Below are 23,578 nucleotides of genomic sequence, written 5' to 3'. Positions count from 1 at the left end.
CTTTCAAATTTTGGTTCTTAGGACTTTGAATACTGCAGTTGTATTAAAAGAAGGATTTAATTGAGGAATTCAGTGTTTAACAGTAACTTAAGTCAGTCTGTTTTTTCATCTCGCCTCCATCTCAGGGAAAGCCCCTGGTTGTAGGGAGCTAGGCAGAATTTGGAGGTATTACTTGAAGCTCACAGTCGTTTTTAATAGAACGGAACACTAGGATTTCTGTGCAGAAGACTGGCTTAAAAACAAAGAGGAAGGCCCTTGCTGGGTAGCTCAGCTGGTTTGGAGTGGCTTCCTGATAAGCCAAGGTTGCGGGTTTGATCCCGGGTCAGGGCACATACTAGAATCAACCAATGAATGCATGAATAAGTGGAACAACAAATCAATGTTTCTTTCTCTCTTCCTTCCTCTTTCCCTCTCTCTCTAAAATAAAAAAATAAATGAAAAGAAAAAAAAGAAGATGGAGAAAGTATAGGTATCTAGCCTGTTCTTACCCTGCCTCATTGCTGTTTTCAAAATATTCATGGAGTACTTTCCTGGTCACACTCTGGATAGTATCTCAGTACTTCCTCTCCCCACTCATTTCTCATGTCCTGTTTGGGAATGAGTTGTGCATCTTTCTGAATTTCTGATGCTGGATATTGACTGGTTCCTGACCTCCGCTCCCTCCCGGGCGCTAGCAAACACTCCCAGTAGGGTCTCCTGGGGAAAGAGAAACTGCTGACCCGCAAAAAAGCTGAACGTAGAAACCGTAAGCCGTGAACTCTCCCACTTTGGTGCATCACAAAGCGAGAGTCCGGAGGAAGCTTTAGGGAGGTCACTGTTCCCCTGGCTGGATGCCTCTCTTTAAATCTTGGGGGCTCCTGGGATTATGCGGAGGTGCCGGAGAGACTAACCCGCAGCGGAGAGGCTGGGAATCCAGCACGATTGCACCACAGCACTAGGATCGGGGCTGCTGTTTCCGTAAGTCTCGAAGGGGTGTTCGTTCGCGGTCAAGGTTCCGCCGCTCATCATGTCCGCGGGGAAGTTCCTCTCCGAGTTCCGCGCTCATGCGCGCATTAGGGGGTCCGCGGTCCCCGACTGAACGCTCCGCTCTCTGACAGTCGGCGAGAGAAGCCCAGCCGAGCTCAGTCCTAGTTACAAGCTGTCTTCGGGCGGAGTTTGTGGAGGCTAAGGCCGGGGCGGTGTCCTAGGAAACACCGATGAAGCGATGCTGTGTTAGGTTCTCAGAGCGTCTTCCTTGCCTGCCCGGCGCCCGCTGCCTGGGTTCCGGGCGCGATCCCAGGGGGCAGGTTACCCGGACGGCGCTTCCCCACCTCGGCCGGTTACCTCGTCTCTGCACCCCTAGGCGGCGCTGCGCTCCTCCGCACACGGCCCGCTGCGCTTCCCCAGACGGCTGCCAAGCCTCGGCTCTGGCCAGGCTTGCTCCCCGCCGGCCAGTCCCGGGCAACCCCGGCATCCAGAAGGCGGAACGTCGGCGGTCTCTGCACCTCCAAGCCGAGCGGCGGCCGGCGGCCCTTGCTCTTTACCACGGCCCGTGCTCTCCGGGAGTGCGGAGCATGGTCCCGGGCCATCGCCGGTGGAGCGAGGATGCCGACAGGGAGGGTGGTGGGCTGGAGGGTGGCGGTTCTGTGTGTGTGGGTCTCCTGTGGCGCTGCCGCGGGACAACTCGAATACTCAGTGTTGGAGGAGACTCCGCGGGGCGTGGCCGTAGGCAATGTCACCGCGGACCTGAGGCTGTCAGCGGCGGTTCTGTCCTGGCGGAACTTTCGCTTCCTTTCCAGCCACGACGGGCCCTACTTCGGGGTGGATCTGGCCAGCGGTAGCTTGGTGGTCCGAGAGCCGGCGGACCGCGAACGGCTTTGCGGGGCCAAAGCCCCCTGCGTCTTGACCTATGAGCTGGTGCTTGAGGACCCGCTGGAGCTGCACAAGATGCGCATCCACGTCCTGGACATCAACGACAACTCGCCTCTCTTCCCCGCCCGCGACGTGCAGCTGCACATCCCCGAGTTCCTGGCGCCGGGGGCCCGTTTTACCCTCCCCAGCGCCCAAGATGCCGATGAGGGAAGCAACGCGGTGCTCAGCTACAGCCTGAGCCCCAGCCAGCACTTCCGCCTGGACATGGGGTCGCGGGCAGACGGCAGCGAATTCCCAGAGTTGGTTCTGGAGAAAGCTCTGGATCGCGAGGAACGCGCCACCCACAGGCTGGTGCTCACCGCTCGCGACCGCGGGCGGCCCGCACGCTCCGGGGACGCGCAGGTCACTATCATTGTGGTGGACACAAACGACAATGCACCTGTATTTGAGCGCACGGTATATCGCACCAAGGTGCCAGAGACTGTACCCAACGGTACCGTGTTAGTCCGAGTTCAGGCCTCGGACCCGGACGAAGGCTCCAATGGGGAAGTCCGGTACTCCTTAAGCAGGAGCACGCAGGCAAAGCTGCGACATCACTTTCACGTTCACCCTAGAAATGGGGAGGTGCGGGTAGCAGCTTTGCTAGGTCCTCCTGAAACGCTGCTGGAGGCATACATCGAGGCGAGGGATGAGGGCGCCTTCGGTCTAGCCAGCACCGCCAAACTGCTGGTGGAAGTGACTGACGTGAACGACCACGCCCCGGAGGTGAACCTGCTGACTCTCTCCAGCCCCGTTTCCGAGGGCACCGCCCCCGGCACAGTGATTGCCCTCCTCAGTGTAAGGGATGAGGACCTTGGTCCCAATGGTAAGGTCATTTGTAGCATATCCAATGGAGGCCCTTTTAAGCTGAAGGCTTCTTTTGACAATTACTACAGTTTGCTCACTGATGGGCCACTGGACCGGGAGCAGGTCAGCGAATATCAGGTCCTGATCACCGCCTCAGACTGTGGCTCGCCACCACTTAGCACCCGCAGGACACTGACTGTGTCAGTTGCTGATGTGAATGACAATGCACCAAGCTTTTCTCAACCCCAACAGGAACTTTTTGTGGCTGAAAACAATGGCCCGGGAGCCTCTCTAGGCCGCGTGTTTGCCCAGGACCCAGACTTAGGGAGCAATGGCCTTGTCTTCTATGAGCTGTTGGATATTAGCTCTGAAGGGCAGGCAGCCGCTAGCTGGGTGGCAGTAGAATCATCCAGCGGGGCGATCACTGCCAAAACTTCCTTTGACTTTGAGCAGCTCAAGGAGGTTCACTTTCAAGTGGGAGCCCGGGATGGGGGCATTCCTCCCCGAAGTGCAACCGTGACTGTGAACTTGTTTGTGGTAGATAGGAACGACAATGCTCCCGTCATCTTGTTTCCTGTGACCAGAAATGGCACCGTCCCAGTGGAAATCGTGCCCCGCTCTGCCAGAACTGGGCACTTGGTCACAAAAGTAGTCGCAGAGGATGCAGACAGTGGCTCCAATGCCTGGCTTTCCTACCACATCTCCCAGGCTTCTGACTCCAGCCTTTTCAGAATTTCAGCCAACATGGGGGAGCTCCGTACTGCCCGCTTAGTTCTTCCCACTGATGCACTGAAACAGAGGGTGGTAGTAGTGGCTCGGGACCATGGAGACCCACCACTCTCCTCCTCTGTCACACTGGGTGTGCTGTTGAGCAACTCTGTTCCTCAGGTCCTTCCAGACTTTGAAGATGCCTGGGAAACAGGAGGGCACCTTTCTGCCCGGAACCTGTATTTAGTAATTGCTCTGGCCTGTATTTCCTTTTTGTTTCTGGGGTGCTTACTTTTCTTTGTGTGTATCAAATTGAGCCAGAGCCCAGGTTATTGCTCTCAGAGCTGCTGTTGCTCTCCAGAGGAGCTGAGGAATGGAAGGGCGGTGAGTTCGAATCCTTGCATGGCATCAGCCGCAATAGATGTCACTACAGTCGAGAGACTTTCTCAGACCTATCTCTATTGGGCCTCCCTGGGACTTGGTTTTGATAATAACAGTTTGCTATGGCGTGGGGAGTACAGTGCTGCTGACCTGAGAAATCTGGCCACTGGGGTAGGACTGAACTTGCCAATATCCTGTATTCAGATTCGGAATAGGAAAGAGCACGTAAATGTCAATGCCATGGTAAGTAAATTTTGTGGGATTTGATTTTCTTAGCCAGGAGATGACTGGCAGATGTTTTTAAATGTTTATTAGATGATCCTTTGGCAACATTTAATGCATTGAGTTGAACACTCCTGTTTAGTACTCCTTGTGCTAAGAATTCTGGGAGTATAAAAGTATTAAAAGACTGTTCTTGACCTCAAGGAGATTATAGTTTATTTTTGAGAAACAAGGGTAAGAAATTAAACCCACTGAAGAACAATAAAAGTAATATAGCATGAAGATATAAAATTAAAAATAAAAAGCACCAAAATGCCCAGTATAGGTAATAAATGACCTGAAATGTTTTTAAATCATTCCTTTTAGGAATTTCTTTAAGAAATTACTTAAAGCAAATATCCCTTCATTCAAAAATTACTCTGAGTAAAAGATGTGTAAGACCTAAAGTGGGAATGAAAAGTATGTGAGTTTTTGCATAGTACAAGCTTAATATCATGGAAGATGAGACATTTACTTAAACTTTACAATAGATGAGTAAAAATGATGATAACCTAAAAAGATGTAAAAATAATTGCAATGGATGTTCAAAGAAGGGAGAGAGAGAACATGAGAGAACATGTGGGCATGGAGGAGGGAATCAGAGAAGGCTTTGTGATAGAGATGGCATTTGAATTGATTCTTGAATGACATACCATCTAGTAAAATGCAACATAGGCCATCCTTTACATGAGTGCCTTTTTGGAAAAGCAGTCTTTTTTTGAGAACAATACTTCACAACATAGCTAATAGCTCCACACAATATTAGTGAGTTCATAGAAATTATAAGCATGTCTCAGAACAGCTATTTGTATTGATAGAAAGATGATGGCATTGTGCATAGGACTTGACAACTTTTTTGTGTGTTTTATTTATATGCTAGAGGCCTGGTGCACAAATTCGTGTGCGGGTGGGGTCCGACCAGGCTGGCCAGGGGGAGGGGCTGTGGGCAGTTGATGGGCCAGCCCTGCCCCTGGTCAAACTCCTGGGACAATTTGCATATTAGCCTTTTATTATACAGGATTTCACAAGAAAGATGAGTAATTGTTATGTCAAAAACTGGTGTTTTCAAAGGTGCACTTACCATTCAAAGTCCATTCAACTTGGATTTATAGAAGCCAATATACTTAGAAATAAATAAATACCATATTTGAATGTTAAATTATTTAAATACTTCCATTTATCCTTAGTGCCTCTTGGCATGACAAAACTTTTTGAATGGAATGGTAGCAATTGGGCTAGCAGTTTTACAATATTCTTTCTAACTTCTCACAGAAATCATGAATAGAAGGAAAGGAGGGTGTGCAGAAATTAGGGGGAATGGAAGATCCTTGTTTTACTATTCCAGGTAATAAGGGGAAAAGTGGGTTATGTTATTTTCCTTCAAATAATGATGTTAACTGCAAAAATAGATTTATACCATTATAATTTTGAATATTTAACATTCTCACAAGATATAATAAAATCCAGCACATATTATATGATTAGTAAGTACTTGCTGAATGAATAAAAAATTTGTGCATGTATGAATTGGATGTTAACACTGTTCAGCAAAGAGGGCAAAACTTTAACTTACTTTACATGTGTATATATACCTAACTGTTTAAAGATCATTTTTATATAATAATGAAACAACATAAAGGCATTTTATGATCCTAAAGCTAACATGAAAAACCTCAATGCTGTATTCTGTGGATAACAAAGTGATTAGTAAGAATGCACATCATTACATGTGAAATTTGCAGTGAATTTAAATTAAATGCAATTAATTTAAAGGGAAAAATTGATGCATAAAATGTTAATATTTCAAGTACTAAAGCACTTTGTGCATAAACTCTCATCATTTATTCCTTTTATTTCATTGCTTCTGTAACAAATAGAGATTTGGATACAAGTAATGTCTATGAAGTTTGGGGGTCAGGAATGGTTTGAGAAACACATTTTGACTAGATTCGAAAGGTAATATAAGTGATAAGAAAACCAAAGGATCTGGAAGTTAGAAGGAAAAAGAGCTACTCAGAATGAAAAATATAGCTGTTCCCAAGACCAAATTTTTACTAACATGAGTGATAAAGTAACAGAAATGTACTATTCATGCATGCAGGAATATTGTGTCACCCCATTCATCCAGTTGAACAGTCTTTTCCATCATTGTTGATATTGCACTTATTAAGCAGTTCATTGTCTGCCAATAATTTTTGTGGGTTGGATATTTCCTGATATATAAAGAAAGTGTGATGCGCTAAAACATGGGTAAAGTAACTTTTATAAAGCTGGAGTAATAATTTTAATGTGTGCCTGAGTCATACAGAATCATATTGATTCATGTGTTTATAGTCTGTTCAAATTCTAAGCTTTTCTATCTTATTTTATTTATTTTTAATTTTTAAAAAAATGTATTTTATTGATTTTTTTACAGAAAGGAAGGGAGAAGGATAGAGAGTTAGAACTATTGATCAGCTGCCTCCTGCACACCCCCTACTGGGGATGTGCCCACAACCAAGGTACATGCCCTTGTCTGGAATCAAACCTGGGACCCTTCAGTCCACAGGCTGATGCTCTATCCACTGAGCCAAACTGGTTAGGGCTCTATCTTATTTTAGTTTAAAATACTTAAATCTATTAGTTTAAGAAACTTATGGCCCTAACGGTTTGGTTCAGTGGATAGAGCGTCAACCTGCAGACTCAAGGGTCCCAGGTTTGATTCTGGTCAAGGGCATGTACCTTGGTTGTGGGCACATCCCCAGTAGGGAGTGTGCAGGAGGCAGCTGATCAATGCTTCTCTCTCATCGATGTTTCTGGATCTCTATCCCTCTCCCTTCCTCTCTGTAAAAAATCAATAAAATATATTTTAAAAAAATGAGTTCCGGCCTGCCCTTTAAAAAAAATTTATGAAAACATTTATATTTATGTCTTTCCTATTGATAATACAAAACCCTAGAGACTCCATCAAAAAGCTACTGGACTTAATACATGAATTTGGCAATGTAGCAGGATACAAAATTAACGCCAAGAAATCCGAGGCATTTCTATACACCAATAGTGAACTTTCAGAAAGAGAGATTATAAAAACAATCCCGTTTACCATTGCACCAAAAAAATTAAGCTACCTAGGAATAAACTTAACTAAAGAGGTAAAAGACCTCTACTCAGAAAACTACAGGACGTTGAAAAAAGATATAGAGGAAGACATAAACAGATGGAAGAACATACCGTGTTCATGGATTGGTAGAATCAACATCATTAAAATGTCCATACTACCCAAAGCAATCTATAAATTCAACGCACTTCCCATTAAAATACCAATGGCATACTTCAGAGATCTAGAACGAACTCTCCAAAAATTCATCTGGAATAAAAAAAGACCTCGAATAGCTGCAGCAATCCTGAAAAAGACCAAAGTAGGTGGGATCTCAATACCAGATATCAAGATGTATTACAAAGCCACTGTTCTCAAAACTGCCTGGTACTGGCACAAGAATAGGCATATAGATCAATGGAATAGAATAGAGAGCCCAGAAATCGGCCCAAACCAATATGCTCAATTAATATTTGACAAAGGAGGCAAGAACATACAATGGAGCCAAGATAGTCTCTTCAATAAATGGTGCTGGGAAAATTGGACAGATATATGCAAGAAAATGAAACTAGACCACCAACTTACACCATACACAAAAATAAACTCAAAATGGATAAAGGACTTAAATGTACGACAGGAAACTATAAAAATTCTAGAAGAATCCAAAGGCAACAAAATCTCAGACATATGCCGAAGCAATTTCTTCACTGATACAGCTCCTAGGGCACTTGAAACTAAAGAGAAAATGAACAAATGGGACTACATCAAAATAAAAAGCTTCTGCACAGCAAAAGAAACCATCAACAAAACAACGAGAAAACCCACTGTGTGGGAAAACATATTTGCCAATGTCATATCCGATAAGGGCCTAATCTCCAAAATTTATAGGGAACTCATACAACTTAACAAAAGGAAGATAAACAATCCAATCAAAAAATGGGCAAAGGACCTAAATAGACACCTTTCAAAAGAGAACATTCAGAAAGCCAAGAGACATATGAAAACATGCTCAAAGTCACTAATCATCCGAGAGATGCAAATCAAAACAACAATGAGGTACCATCTCACACCTGTCAGACTGGCTAACATCAACAAATCAACAAACGACAAGTGCTGGAGAGGATGTGGAGAAAAAGGAACACTTGTGCACTGCTGGTGGGAATGCAGACTGGTGCAGCCACTATGGAAGACAGTATGGAGTTTCCTCAAAAAACTACAAATGGAACTACCATTTGACCCTGTGATCCCACTTCTAGGAATATATCCCAAGAAACCAGAAACACCAATCAGAAAGGATATATGCACCCCTATGTTCATAGCAGCACAATTCACCATAGCTAAGATCTGGAAACAGCCTAAGTGCCCATCAGTAGATGAATGGATTAGAAAACTGTGGTACATCTACACGATGGAATACTATGCTGCTCTAAAAAGGAAGGAACTCTTACCATTTGCAACGTCATAGATGGAACTGGAGAGCATTATGCTAAGTGAAATAAGCCAGTCAATGAAGGAAAAATACCACATGATCTCACTCATTCATGGATAATAGAGACCATTATAAACTTTTGAACAATAATAGATACAGAGGCAGAGCTGCCTCAAACAGATTGTCAAACTGCAGCAGGAAGGCCGGGGAGGGTTGCGGGGCAGGAGGTAGGGGGGTAAGAGATCAACTAAAGGACTTGTATGCATGCATAGAAGCATAACCAGTGGACATAAGACATTGGGGGATAGGGGAGGCTAGGGGACTGTCTAGGGCGGGGGGATAAAATGGACACATATGTAATACCCTTTGTAATACTTTAAGCAATAAAAAAAAATAAAATAAAAAAAAAAAATAAACTGAATATTCAATAATAAAAAAAAAAAAAAAAAATGAGTACCGGCCTGCCCTTTAAAAAAAATTATGAAAACATTTATATTTATGTCTTTCCTATTGATAATATTTGACAGCTATAAAGAAAATTGGCCCACTGTGCAACAAGCAGACAACATGTGTCTCATGTCAATTTTTTCTGTTAAGATTCTTGATGGGCAATTTAATTTTTTTAGATTGTTATCTAAGATGGTGCCTCTGAGATAGAAATTTCTACTTAGAATTTAAAATTAATGGCATTGGCAAATTTTTAGATAATATTTTGTAACAAAACACACAGTGGTGTACAAACTGAGTTTATTAAATATTCCACATTAAAATGATAACCTTTTTAAAGTATATTTTTAAAGATTTCAGAGAGGAAGGGAGAGGAAGAGAGAGATAGAAACATCCATGATGAGAGGGAATAATTGATTGGCTGCCTCCTGCACATTGGACCGAGCCCAAAACCCAGGCATGGGCCCTTGACCGGAATCGAACCTGGGACCCTTCGGTCCGCAGGCTGACGCTCTATCTACTGAGCCAAACTGGCTAGGGTGAAAATGATATCTTGAACATACCAGTGTTATATTAGTGTATTGTTCTTCTAGAATTATAGTGTTTCTTTTGCAGGATATATAGCATATAAGATATTTCCTCTTTGCAGTGTCATTTATTAACAGAGTGGTAGAATGTTTTTGGTATTGTAGGTGTTTTTATTTGTTAACAATATTCCATAAGTAGACTTTTCCATAGGCTAATTAGATGTTTCCTTATATTTATTTTAACTCTGAAGCTGATAACCACACTTTGAAAAACTTTAATGTCCTGTAAGTAAGGAAGCTTGCATGGCATATGAAATATATTCAGATTTTAAAAAATACCATGTAGACAGTATAATAGTATTTGTTGTATAATAGAGAAACCTCAAATTATTAAAAAGGAAGGAAAAAAGCATTATATAACTGAGTGGACAGAAGGAAAAAGTAATGCCTGGGAAAAGTGTGAGTGAGAAAGTTTTAATAATACGTCTGATAATATTAATGACCTATTGATTTCTGTTGTCTTCAGTATTTGCAGTAGTGGGAAACAGTAATATTTCAAAGACTAAAAACACTTAGTTGTGTTGGGATAAAGGTGGACTAAATTGCTAAAAGGTTTTTACGTTGCTCAATTGCATATGATATGAATATCAGAAATAACATTTGGCAGAACGTCAAGTGAATATGGATACAGTCTAGGATTTCAACTAAAGTATTATGGGAAGTAAGACTCGTGGGTAGGGATTATTCTAAAAAACCTAAAGTAAATGATACATTTTGTTCCTAATTTTAATTTATGAGATGAGAATGGTTCAGGGTATTAATAAATTACATGTCTCTTTTATACTGCATTTATGAAAAAGAATTAGGATAATAATTTTCCTCCTCAAGCATTATTAACACAGAAGGTCATTATACATTCATCTGGAACTTGCCTTGGAATCTAGGAATGAATATGTAGTCACAAAGCCTTCTGAGCTGCAGAGAAAGAGAAACACCTTTGTATCTCGCCTCAAATTCTTGCCTATTCCCAGAGCCATCTGGTTGCCATCTACATTTATACTATTTTCATAGCATAGCTCTAATGATGTACTCTCAAAAATGCACTCTGCATTCAGGTGCATTATGCTTATTCATTAGTATATTTGAGCAAAGATTACAACTGTTTTATTTAAACCAAAACAATGTGCATACAAAATAAAACCAACCAATTAAGATATGTTATTAGTGGGCTTTTGCATCTATATTATCACTTGAGATTGGCTGGTCATTTTCCTTTTCTGTGAGGGTTTGGTATCAGGGTTATGCTGGCCCTATTAAACAAGTCAGAAGTTTTTCTCTTTTTTCTCTTCTCTAGAGGACCTATTTGCTCAGATTGGTGAGGTTTCTTTCTTAAATATTTAGTAGTATTCACTAGTGATGCTCTGTGTTCTTTTAAGTTTTCTTTTTGGGAAAGTTTTAAATAATATCACATTTCTTTATTAATGATAAATTTATTCATATTTTTATTCGTTTTTTTCTATAAATTTTGTTTCTCCAGAAGTACATTAATTTTACCTAAAATTTCAAATATTTTGGCATAAAGTTGTTTATAACGTCCTCTTGTAATCTTTTAAACATCTGAGGATCTATAGTGATATTTTCCTTTCCAATTCTGATGTTAGCTATTGTCACCTCTTGTTTCTCTTGTGTCCAATATGCTACCAAGAGTATCCCCTGAGTTTTTTATTTTAGTTGTTGTATTTTTCATTTTAAAAATTCTAATAATTGTTGTTCACATCTGCTATGAATTTTTAAATTATTTCTTGCTCCCTTTAAATATTTTCAGGCTTGCTTTTTAATTCTTTAAATGTATTAAATCTCCATCTGATAATCCTAGAGTCCAAAGTCTGCAAGCATGTTTCTACTGTGTGCCGCTTCAGCTGGTTTTTGATCACAGCTCCCTGTTTCCATGTGTGCCAGATTTTATTTTGATTTGTAATGATCACTAACCTGAAAATAATATTTGTCAGAATATCCTGAGATCTTGAATGAAATCGCCTTCCTTCAAGACAGATTTTTATATACATCTGAATACTACCAGTTGCAAACCACTTTAAACCAAGTTCAAGACTTGAGGGTCCTTGTCTACATAGACTACCATGTATACTCAGCTGAAAATCTGCAGGATGTACAGTTTATAGGATTTTTTTACTTTCCTGTTTTCCTTATGTCCGGGTTGGTGCTCAGTCAAGCTCCCCAGCCGTTCTCGGGGCTAGGGGGTAGGTGGATTTAGTTTTGGTATGCCATCACTTGGAGAGTGTAGTCCTTGGGGTTCCCAATTAATATAGATGCTGTAAGACTCCTTATCTCATGTACGTCTTGGTCCTTAATTTCTATCGCCTCCCCCCCTTCAAGTTCTGAATTTATGTCCAACTTTGTGTCAGTAAATAGTTTTGGAACAAAAAGAAAGTTTAATATTCTGCTCACCTCTCTGTGTTTAAATTCCCACCAGAATTTGTCCTCACAGTTCCCCATTATCTTGTCAGATTTTCAGTGCTTTTAAGATAATTGTTTTAATATTTTATCCAGAATATTTAGTTGCTTTCAGTAGATGGCTGCTCTGAATAATTTAGGCTGCCATTACCTGAAATTCCCTATCATACAGTTTTATCAGCAGCAGATTACACCTAAGTAACATAAAAATGCTTCTATGTATGTTTTAAAATATTTGAATTACTTTTCCTTTGAAAACAACAGTATCTTAATTTTATCCCAAACCCTGATGGGGAGATTTAAATCACATTATTAATTTTAGAAAACAATGATTCAGAGATTATATTTACTATGAAATACTTAGTCACTGAACCAAGAGAGCATACACTTTCATGTAAAACATTCAGAGATAATGAAATTTTATTAAAGTTGGTACTTGTAGCTTTACTTGACATAAAACAATTTCTATATTTCTCTATTCTAGTCATTCTATTTAACGTGCTTTTTTAGCATAAGACACACAAAGTGTGGAGACAAATAATTTATAATCCATAACAAGATATCCAACAATAAACAAGTCAACCATCAATTATGATATAACCAGTTTTGAGTTATAATTGAGACAAATACATACTCTCCAGGAAGCACAGAAGGGAAGCAACTGATTTGGCATGGTGTTTGATGAAAGGTGGGGGCAGGTAAGGAAATCTTTCCATGTAACATATCTTTTTATCAGAATGTTAATGGATGATTTGGGGAGCATGGAGGTAGAGTTGAGAATGGGCATTTCTCAACTCTGAGCAAAAACCATAAAGGCCTAGAGCCGTGGTCGGCAAACTGCGGCTCACGAGCCACATGTGGCTCTTGGCCCCTTGAGTGTGGCTCTTCCTAAGCCTTAGGAGTACCCTAATTAAGTTAATAACAATGTACCTACCTATATAGTTTAAATTTAAAAATTTTGGCTCTCAAAAGAAATTTCAATCATTGTACTGTTGATATTTGGCTCTGTTGACTAATGAGTTTGCCGACCACTGGCCTAGAGGATTGAGAAGGCATAAGAGAAGTTGAAAATGGTTTAATTTGACCAGAGCATGCTGTAAACATGTAAGGAGGGAAGAAGCTGAAGCTAGAAAGCTACATAAGAATCAGATTAAGAAGATTCTTCATTGCAATGCTTAGGATTTTAAATTTTATCATGAAGAGATAGGGAGCCAGTAAGGATGAAAAAATATCTAAAGATACACTTCCTATTAAGGAGTACCACATGACCATTGAGGACATCTTGGGAAAAGAAATTATGTGTAATCCCAATATCCAAGTACAGTTACAAATATGTTTCTATGGCTTCTTTTAAAAAAACATGTTCCATGCATATTTTTAAAATTAGTTGTAATTATATGTAAACTAGAGGCCCAGTGCACAAAATGTGTGCACTGGGGATGGGGAGGGGATCCCTCAGCCCAGCCTGTGCCCTCTCACAGTCCGGGGCTCTCACAGTCCAGGGACCCTTGCTCCTTACTGCCTGCCTGTAGCAGAGGCGGGAGAGGCTCCCGCCACCACTGCTGCTTTGTGCGCCAGCTATTGAGCCTGGCTTCTGGCTGAGTGGCACTCCCCCTGTGGGAGAGCACTGACCACCAAGAGGCAGCTCCTGCATTGAGTGTCTGCCCTCTTGTGGTCAGTGTGCGTAATAGTGACCAGTCGTTCCACCAGTTGTTCCACTGTTCGGTCAATTTGCATATTAGGGTTTTATTATATAGGATATAGTGTGTTTCATTATAGTTAATTTATCTTTATTATAGAACTAGAGGCCTGGTGCACAAAAATTTGTGCACTCGGGGGTGGGGGGGGATGTCCCTCAGCCTGGCCTGTGCCCTCTTGCAGTCTGGGACCCCTCGGGGGATGACCACCTGCTGGCTTAGGCCCGCTCCCTGGGGGATTGGGCCTAAGCTGGCAGTCAGACATCCCTCTGGCAGCCTGGGAGCACTCGGGGGATGCCCACTTGCCAGTGGGGAACAGGCCTAAGCTGCAGTCAGACATCCTTAGTGCTCCTGAGGAGGCGTGAGAGGCTCCCACCACCACCACTGTACTGGCAGCCATCAGCTTGGCTTGTGACTGAGCAGAGCTCTCCCTGTGGGAACGCACTGACCACCAGGGGGCAGCTCCTGCATTAAGCATCTGCCCCCTGGTGGTCAGTGTGTGTCATAGTGACCAGTCATTCCCAGTCGTTCTGCTGTTAGGGTCAATTTGCATATCACCCTTTTATTATATAGGATAGAGGCCTGATGCATGGGTGGGGGCCAGCTGGTTTGCCCTTAAGGGTGTCCCGGATCAGGGTGGCGGTCCCGCTGGGGTGCCTGGCCAGCCTGGGTGAGGGGCTGAGGGCCGTTTTCAGACTGGCCACACCCCCTTCAGGGTGGGGGTCCCCGCTGGAGTGCCTGGCCAGTCTGGGTGAGGGGCTGAGGGCCGTTTTCAGGCTGGCCACAGCCCCTTTAGGGTGGGGGGTCCTGCTGGGGTACCTGGCCAGTCTGGGTGAGGGGCTGATGGCTGTGTGCAGGCTGGCCACGGCCCCCAGCCACCCAAGCTCCCAGTGGAGGCTGGCTGAAAGCAGGTATCTGGGGTTTATTTGTCTTCTATAATTGAAACTTTGTTGCCTTCAGTGGAGGCCAGAGCCGGCCAGGGCTGGCAGGAAGCTTGGCTTCCTCCATCACTGGGGCAACCAAGCCTCCTGCTTGCTCCAGCTCTGTGGCTGCCGGCCACCATCTTGGTTGGGTTAATTTGCATATAGTCACTCTGATTGGCTGGTGGCTGTAGCAAAGGTACAGTCAATTTGCATGTTTCTCTTTTATTAGATTGGATACTAGAGGCCTGGTGAATGAAATTCGTGCACTGGGAAGCAATGTCCCTCAGCCCAGCCTGCACCCTCTCCAATCTGGCACCCCTCAGGAGATGTCCAACTGCTGGTTTAGGCCTGATCCCACAGGCCATGTCCCCTACAACTGCCCTCTCCTGCCAGCAGTTGGACATCCCTCTCACAATTTGGGACTGCTGGCTCCCAACCACTCGCCTGACTGCCTGCCTGATTGCCCCTAACCACTTCTGCCTGCCAGCCTGATCACCCCCTAACCACACTCCTGCCAGCCTGATCAATGCCTAACTGCTCCCCTGCAGGCCTGATCACCCCCAACTGCCCTCCCCTGCCCACCTGGTCGCCTCCAACTGCCCTCACCTGCTGGCCCGGTCTCCCCCAATAGCCCTCCCCTGCAGGCCTGATTGCCCCTAACTGCCCTCCCCTGATGGCCTAGTCACCCCTAACTGCCCTCCCCTGAAGGCCTGGTCCCCCCTAACTGCCCTCCCTCCCCTGCAGGCCTGGTCCCTCCCAGATACCCTCCCCTGCTGGTCTGATCACCCACAACTGCCTCCCCTGCCGGCCATCTTGTGGTGGCCATCTTGTGACCACATGGGGGCAGTCATCTTTTGACACATGGGGGCGGTTATCTTTGTGTGAGGGTGTGACAGTCAATTTGCATATTACCTCTTTATTATATAGGATAGTGAAATTTAGGGAAGTATGTATATTTTAAATTCATGCTCTTTTCTCACTAAATATTGTTACATAAGGTCTTATGTTATTAAAAACTCTTTATCAGCACAAGTTTAATGACTACATATATTCCACTAATGATATTATTATAATTTGAATTATTTCCAGACTTAAAATATGACTATATAAATTGTTTACATTAATATATGTGTGCATTAAGAATGGTGAACTATGATAAGAAAAGTGAACAATAAAATACAAAAATAGATCACACACAGAAATAAGCATTTATATAGGAAAAATTAGTAATGGCCCAAATGAAGACATCCAAACTTACTAACAATAAAAAAAAAAAGAAAATAAAAAGATTTTTTTCCTGCCAAGCCAGTGTGGCTCAGTGGTTGAGTGTTGACCAATGAACCAGGAGGTCATGGTTCGATTCTGGTCAGGGTACATGCCTGGGCTGTGGGCTCTATCCCCATTAGAGAGGTATGTAGGAGGCAGTTGATCAATGATTCTCCCTCATCACTGATGTTTCAATCTCTCTCTCCCTCTCCCTTCCTTAAAATATTTTTTTAAAAAGATATTTTCCCCTTCTCATAGAGACTGATAAAAATTATGAAAACTGACAATGCTCAAGCTTAGTTAAAGTTTTATAAAATAAACACTTGGAATGAATGTGAAATTGTAGACCTTTTGAAGGAAGCTTGATAATACCTATTAAAATTTAAATATTCATACTTTTGGACCCATAATTTCTACTATGCATGGATCCTACAAAACAATGCCACAGTATATATACTAAAAATACAAAGATGATCATTATAATATTATATTATAGGAAAAATTTAGAAACAACATAAATGTCTAAGGGAATTTGTTTTTTAGAATGTTATCTACAGCCCTAGCCAGTTTTGCTCAGTGGATAGAGCATTGGCCTGTGGACCAAAAGGTTCTGGGTCAATTCAAAGGGTCCTGGGTTTGATTCCAGTCTGGGACATGTACCTTGGTTGCAGGCTCCTACCCGGCTCGGGCTCTGGTCAAAGCCTGTGCAGGAGACAACCAATCGATGTGTTTCTCTCACACGGATGTTTCTCTTTGTCCTTCCCTGAAATCAATAGAGATATTTAAAAAATAAATAAATTAATGTTATCTACAATTGTTCACTTTTCTTATCACTCTGTGTCAATAAAAATTCCAATGGGATTATTATTTTACCTTAACATGACAACCCTCTTCCCTAACATTTACCTCTAAGAATAGCACCAGAAAGTGGACATGTTTTCTTTTAGAATGTAGTAAGATTGTTTGGTCCTGATTTATCTCTGCAACTTAGATTCTGACAGTATAACTTTTTTTTTGTTTTGTTTTGTTTTGTTTTCTTTTTTTTGTTTTTTGTTTTGTTTTGTTTTGTTTTTTGTTTTGTTTTGTTTTTTTTTAAAATCTTTATTGTTCAGATTATTACATTTGTTCCTCTTTCCCACCCCCCCATAACTCCCCTCCTCCCAGTTCCCGCCCCACCCTCCGCCCTCACTCCCCACCCACTGTCCTCATCCATAGGTGCACGATTTTTTGTCCAGTCTCTTCCCACATCTCCCACACCCCTTTCCCCCCCAAGAATAGTCAGTCCATTCCCTTTCTATGTCCCTGATTCTATTATAATCACCAGTTCGTTCTGTTCATCAGATTATTTATTCACTTGATTCTTAGATTCACTTGTTGATAGATGCATATTTGTTGTTCATAATTTGTATCTTTACCTTTTTCTTCCTCTTCCTCTTCTTAAAGGATACCTTTCAGCATTTCATATAATCCTGGTTTGGTGGTGATGAACTCCTTTAGCTTTTCCTTATCTGTGAAGCTCTTTATCTGACCTTCAATTCTGAATGATAGCTTTGCTGGATAAAGTAATCTTGGTTGTAGGTTCTTGGTATTCATCACTTTGAATATTTCTTGCCACTCCCTTCTGGCCTGCAAAGTTTCTGTTGAGAAATCAGCTGACAGTCGTATGGGTATTCCCTTGTAGGTAACTGAGTTTCTTTCTCTTGCTGTTTTTAAGATTCTCTCTTTATCTTTTGCTCTTGGCATTTTAATTATGATGTGTCTTGGTGTGGTCCTCTTTGGATTCCTTTTGTTTGGGGTTCTCCGCGCTTCTTGTAAGTCCATTTCTTTCACCAGGTGGGGGAAGTTTTCTGTCATTATTTCTTCAAATAGGTTTCCAATATCTTGCTCTCTCTCATCTTCTGGCACCCCTATAATTCTGATGTTGGTACGCTTGAAGTTGTCCCAGAGGCTCCTTACACTATTCTCGCATTTTTGGATTCTTTTTTCATTTTGCTTTTCCGGTTGGGTGTTTTTTGCTTCCTCGCATTTCAAATCATTGACTTGATTCTTGCGCTCCTCTGGTCTGCTGTCGGGAGTCTGTATAATATTCTTTATTTCAGTCCGTGTATGCTTAATTTCTAGTTGGTTCCCCAATATAACATCGAGGGTCTCATTAGTTTTCTTGTAGATCTCATTAAGTTTATCGGCGGCTTCTAAACAGTTCTTGAGAGACCTTAAAAGTGTGGTTCTGAACTCTATATCTTCCATTGACAATTTTGTCCTGTTTCTTTGTCTCCGCATTTTGTTATGCTTCCTTGGTGCACCCCCTAGTGGTCTTTGTTCGCAGTCTTATAGTTAAACCTTGTTGTAGCTAATACCAGGGAGGGTTTGACCTCCAGGCCAAGTGGCTATGAGAATCAGCTGTGTCAGCAGTGAGAGAACTTCTGTCCTCTAAGGAGGTGCTAATCTAGCCTTTGCCTGAGGCTATCCGGCAAATGCCTGTGTGCAGGGCTTGGGCGGGTGGGTCTCACGGGATCAACAGGGTGGGCCGGAGAGAGCAGTTATGGCGGCTCTCAGTCCTGTCCCCAGGGGCTCTGCCTCTCTGAGTCCCAGCACCCGCTGCAAAGCTCGGAGAGAAAGCTGCACTCGCTCTGACCGAAGCCAGACAGTCCTGCTTCTCCCGTTTGAGTCTGGGTCCCTAAAGACTCGCCCGTATCTGGAGCCCAGAGTCTGCGACTCCCTCCTGATTGAAAACGCCAACCGCGCCCTCCGCCGCCAGCCCGCTCCACACACTCCGCACCTCCGAATTTTACTTCAGTACTGCGCCTCCTCTGAGTGTCCGTATGCGTTTCTCTTTCCTCCTAGTTGTAGGACTTCCACTCAGCCAGCGTTCCTGTGGTTCTTGGTGATGTCCGTTCTGTCTTTTAGTTTCACTTTTGAAGTAGTTGTTCAAAGCAGCAAACTCCGGCGTTAATCTATGCCGCCATCTTGGTTCTCCCTGACAGTATAACTTAAGGCAATATTTTTTTCCTTATAAAGTCTGAGATTTCAAAATAACAAAAGAATAGAGAAAAGGTAAAAATAAATGGAAATACAGTGCAATAACATATTACCCAAGGATTAGGTTCCAAAGTAAGTATGTATGATGAATATATACACTGAGTGGCCAGATTATTATGACCACCCCATCAGTACAATAAAGTGAATTAGTTATGCAAATAATAATAATAAAAAAAACCTGTGAGAGTATTTGCTTAGGAAGTTTTCAATATTCAGTATTTTTGGAAGTGTCAATGAAGACCTGATGGGGTGGTCATAATAATCTGGCCACTCAGTGTATATTTAAGTAATAATAAGCTTGAAAAATCACATAAATATTTCCAAGTACAATTTTCCCAGTGCATTGGTACAACTCTACCAGAAAATTCTTGTGTATACTAAAGCTTGAAAACCATTAGATTTATCTAAATCCAGGAACAATATAAATGTCTATATCTAGATATTCATACTTTTCTGCCTTTGAGATAAATGGGAATTGTTGGAAAATTATAAAGTGCTCTTGCTTGTCTACAGGGTTTAATCTAATCACTTTTTTCATTGAGATATAATTGACATATAACATTACATTTATTTCAAGTGTACATCATATTGATTCAATATTTGTATGTGTGTGTATATATATATATATATATAAATGTTTTGAGATTTATATATCTCAAAACAACCATCAAAATCAGGTTACCAGTAGTTAGTATCCATCGCCACACAGTTACATTTTTTTTCTTGTGATAAGAAATGTCAATGTCTACTCTTTTAGCAACTTTCAAATAAATAATACAGTATGATTAGCTAAAGTCACCATGTTGGACATTACATCTCCTTGACTTACTTATTTTATGAGTGGAAGTTTGTACCTTTTGACCACATTTTACCCATTTTGCCAAGTCCTCACATCCCTCTGGCAACCACCAATCTGTTCTTTGTATCTATGAGTTCAGTTCTTTGATGTTGTCTCAATAACCTTGATGAATATGAAAATATTTCTTTAATGAGAATTGAATTTGATGACATACATGAAAGCACTTAGCTCTGGGATTGTCACGTACTAAATACTAATGAATGTTTAATGAATTGGAATTTAAATCTTGCTTCATTAGATCAACATATAAGAGTTTTAAAAATAGTTATTGTGAAGAAGAATACGATTACTTGCTTTCTGTATTTTCAAGTTGGCATTTCCTGTTGTAACACTATTAAATACCTCTGTGAGTCTTTTCAAAATATTTGGGGTGGGGGAATAAGAATAGGAAATGATCAATGATAATTTTCTGTGCCTACCGCTAACCTACAATTGTCAACTTTCCAGAGTTATAGCTGGCTTTTTCATCTAGGAACACAATATTCACCCTTGCACCCAGGAAACTCACAGTCTGACTTTATTAGTGTGGTTGTTACTTTCTTAGCACATCATCGTTGACTCTTGCAAAGCATTAATTTTTGTAATTTGAAAATTCCCTTTATTCTGCAATTCCTTCTAGCTTATGTCACACTAAATCCACATATCTTAGGAGACATAGCTGTCCGATATAGTCTATGTATACATTGATTTATGAACCAATAAATGTTTCATATACAGTTGAGATTTTAAATGAGCTTATCATAATGAGATCAAAGGAATACTAGTCTAACTTGAGAGTACTGCAGAAAACCAATCATGGGAGGCTATGATGAAATTTTAATTATAAAGGATATTGAATATCCTAGGGTGACAACTCTGTTGTAATAAATGTAACATTGAATTAGAAAGGAAGTGAGATTTTTACCCAGTTCTGCCTGAAATCAACTCTGTGTTCCTAGTAAACTATTGAACCATTCTATGCTTCAATTTTATGTCGTTGTTAAAGGTACTATCCCATTGTCTTGGGTTAACTGGATTTATTAGAGAATTACCCAATAGATTCAGATTAAAAAACACACACGCACCTCAAAAGCCAAAGTGTTACTTGATTGGGGAGTTTTGTGTACTTTTTTTTCTTATTCACTATTGAAAAGCTGAAGTTGATATTAACCAATTTTAAGTTGTAGATACATTAAGTTAAATGATTTTAAAATCTTTGAGATCATTATTCAGAGATGCTGTATAAATAGAACCAGTACTAGATTTTCCTTTTCAATTCTGTCAGTCAAGTAAAGTATGCTTCTTTTACATGTGTGTGTGTGTGAGAGAGAGAGAGTGAGAGAATGCAGAATATTGGATTTTCTATTTATTTTTACTCATCCCTCCTTTCTTCTAGGTTATTTGGATAATTTCATGAGACTTCTATTCCCATACTGTCTTATCATTTTTTTTCTGGCTAATAACTATTTTTTTCTTTTTTATTGAATTTATTGCAAATTTATATAGTGCAAATTTTATATACTTCATCTCAATAAATGTCTAGCAGCAATTGTTTGTAGTAAGTATGTGTTTTCCTCATTTTATTAAGCTGAGGTTTGGAGAAATTAAACAACTTTCCCAAGGACACATAATTAATAAACAGTAGAGCCTGATCTTTGAGTCTGGTTTCACATGAAGCAGGATCCCTTTAAGGGGCCCCTACCTAGGTTCATGATCTAAGCATCAATGTGATTAAAAACCTGGAAGTGGGATTGTGGCCCGTCATTGCCAGTGGAATTTAACTCTAGATCTTGCTACCTAAAAAATGCATTGTAAAAAAATTCTGAGGCTACCACAAAATTGAAGAATTTATGAGTCTTTTCTAAATAACTGTGAAAAATGAGCTTTGATAAAGAAAGGTTTTAGTTAATAATTATCTCATAAAAATGTCTTAAAGAACTTTTAATGTTCACAGAAAACACAGTACATCTCTACTTGACTAATTTAGAGGGTTTATACTTTATCCATTTTATAATGTACACACAACTGCTGAAGGAATTATGTAACAAAACCTATCACAAGGAATATATGAGTGGGATTTATATCAGAAAAGTCAAAATCATTTGTAAAACCCCATTACTTAGGCAAAATATTGTGGGTGGAAAGATGGTACTGAAAGAAGAGGTTGGGATATGAAATATAAATCTGTTTAGCATCATGATTTTGCTAAGGTCAGCCATTGAAAAAACATATAGAAGATCCACCCTAGCTGGTTTGGCTCAGTGGATAGAGCGTCAGCCTGTGGACTGAAGGGTCCCGAGTTCGATTCTGGTTAAGGGCACATGCCTGGGGTTGTGGGCTTGACCCCCAGTAGGGGGCGTGCAAGAGGCAGCCAATCAATGATTCTCTCTCATTATTGATGTTTCTATCTCTCCCTCTCCCTTCCTCTCTGAAATCAACAAAAGTATATTTTAAACAAGAAAAAAACATATAGAAGATCCAATTGAAGTCTTTAAAAGAAAATTTAGTTGTGAAAACAATCCTATATAATAAAAGGTTAATATGCAAATAAACCGAACGGTGGAATGGCCAGTTGCTATGATGTGCACTGACCACCAGGGGTCAGATGCTCGATGCAGGAGCTGAATCCTGATAGTGCACTCCCACAAGGAGCAGGCCTAAGCCGTCAGTTGGACATCCCCTGAGGGCTCCGGGACTGCGAGAGGGCGCAGGCCGGGCTGAGGGACCCCTGAGTGCATGAATTTCATGCACTGGACCTCTAGTTGAATATAAAATATTTGGAAAGTAATAGCTTGAGACCAGTAATATAATTCTTTTTTAATTGAGGTATAATTGACATATAATATTATATTAGTTTTAGCTGTACAACATGATTTGGTTTTTGAATAATACGATTCATGATTAGGATCACATGTGTAGTAGTCTGATGCTATATTAAAATCTCAAGAAGTAGGGGCATGGTAAAAAGCTTCCTGGAGATTCTGAAAATTTCCTTTGCCTTTTTTGGGGTCCAGTTCCTTCATTAATACTAACCTCACTGGGCTCTCGTGAGGATTAAATGAGATAATATGTATAGAAATGGTATGTAAACTGTTAGCGCTGTGGTGTCAGGATGCAAGGAGGACCCTAAAGCCACCAGTCACTTTATATACTGAGTATATAAACAGAAACTGCTGAGCACTGGCCCTTCTTAGGCAAAGGTATAGGTCTGTTTAGGTTTTTCCGAGCAGCAAGCACAATGGGTAGAGAAAGGAGAAACTGTGGCCTTCATTCAGCCTGAGTTTAGGTCATAGCTTGGAAAATAGTCCCAATACAAGGTACTTCAACAATGTCTACATTTTTTTTTGAAATAGGAGGGAAAAAAAGGGATCCAAATCAATGAATGCTTTGGCTAAAATCCACTTGGGAACAAGAATGTTCTTTAGTGCCAACTTACCATCTTATTTTATTCTATGGCTAAAATCCCAAGAATTGCAGAGGGGAAACAGGGCCAAACAAAGTTTTCTATTCAAACAAAAGGCCCCAAGTGATGAATGGAAACTTGGAACAGGTTTTAATGGCAATACTAGAAGCCAGAAATTAACTTAAATACAAACTTACAAATTTCTGTCATGTATTAAGTCTCAAATAGAACATTGGTAGTAATTTTAGTAAATTGGAAACATGGCTTAACCTAGGCAGTTGTTATTTGTATTCCAGAGAGCTCAACTTGCTGCTGGGTTGGCTTGGGAACTTGATGCTTCCCTGTCTTGAGTCATTCATAAAATGTTGAATGGATGAGACCAATGGTGGGTGGATCTCTGTAGTTACCTACTAG

General features: G+C 41.2%; 3 protein-coding genes across 4 annotated transcripts in view; all 3 read left to right on the top strand.

Annotated features, from left to right (window-relative positions):
• Nucleotides 1–23,578, top strand: part of LOC118658047 (protocadherin alpha-C2) — a 164,099-nt gene that overhangs the window by 88,718 nt on the left and 51,803 nt on the right. The window lies entirely within an intron of this gene.
• LOC118658050 (protocadherin alpha-10-like) overlaps nucleotides 1–23,578 on the top strand; it is a 91,191-nt gene that overhangs the window by 36,312 nt on the left and 31,301 nt on the right.
• On the top strand, nucleotides 1,585–4,053 carry PCDHAC1 (protocadherin alpha subfamily C, 1). Its single transcript, XM_036312927.1, has one exon. It carries the CDS (start codon nucleotides 1,585–1,587, stop codon nucleotides 4,051–4,053), a length of 2,469 nt encoding a protein of 822 aa, XP_036168820.1.

This window comes from Myotis myotis, unplaced genomic scaffold, assembly GCF_014108235.1.
Source record: "Myotis myotis isolate mMyoMyo1 unplaced genomic scaffold, mMyoMyo1.p scaffold_m19_p_6, whole genome shotgun sequence".
Classification (NCBI taxonomy): Eukaryota; Metazoa; Chordata; class Mammalia; order Chiroptera; family Vespertilionidae; genus Myotis; species Myotis myotis.
Note: the sequence above shows the minus strand (reverse complement) of the source record. Positions and strands in the feature narration are given on the sequence as shown.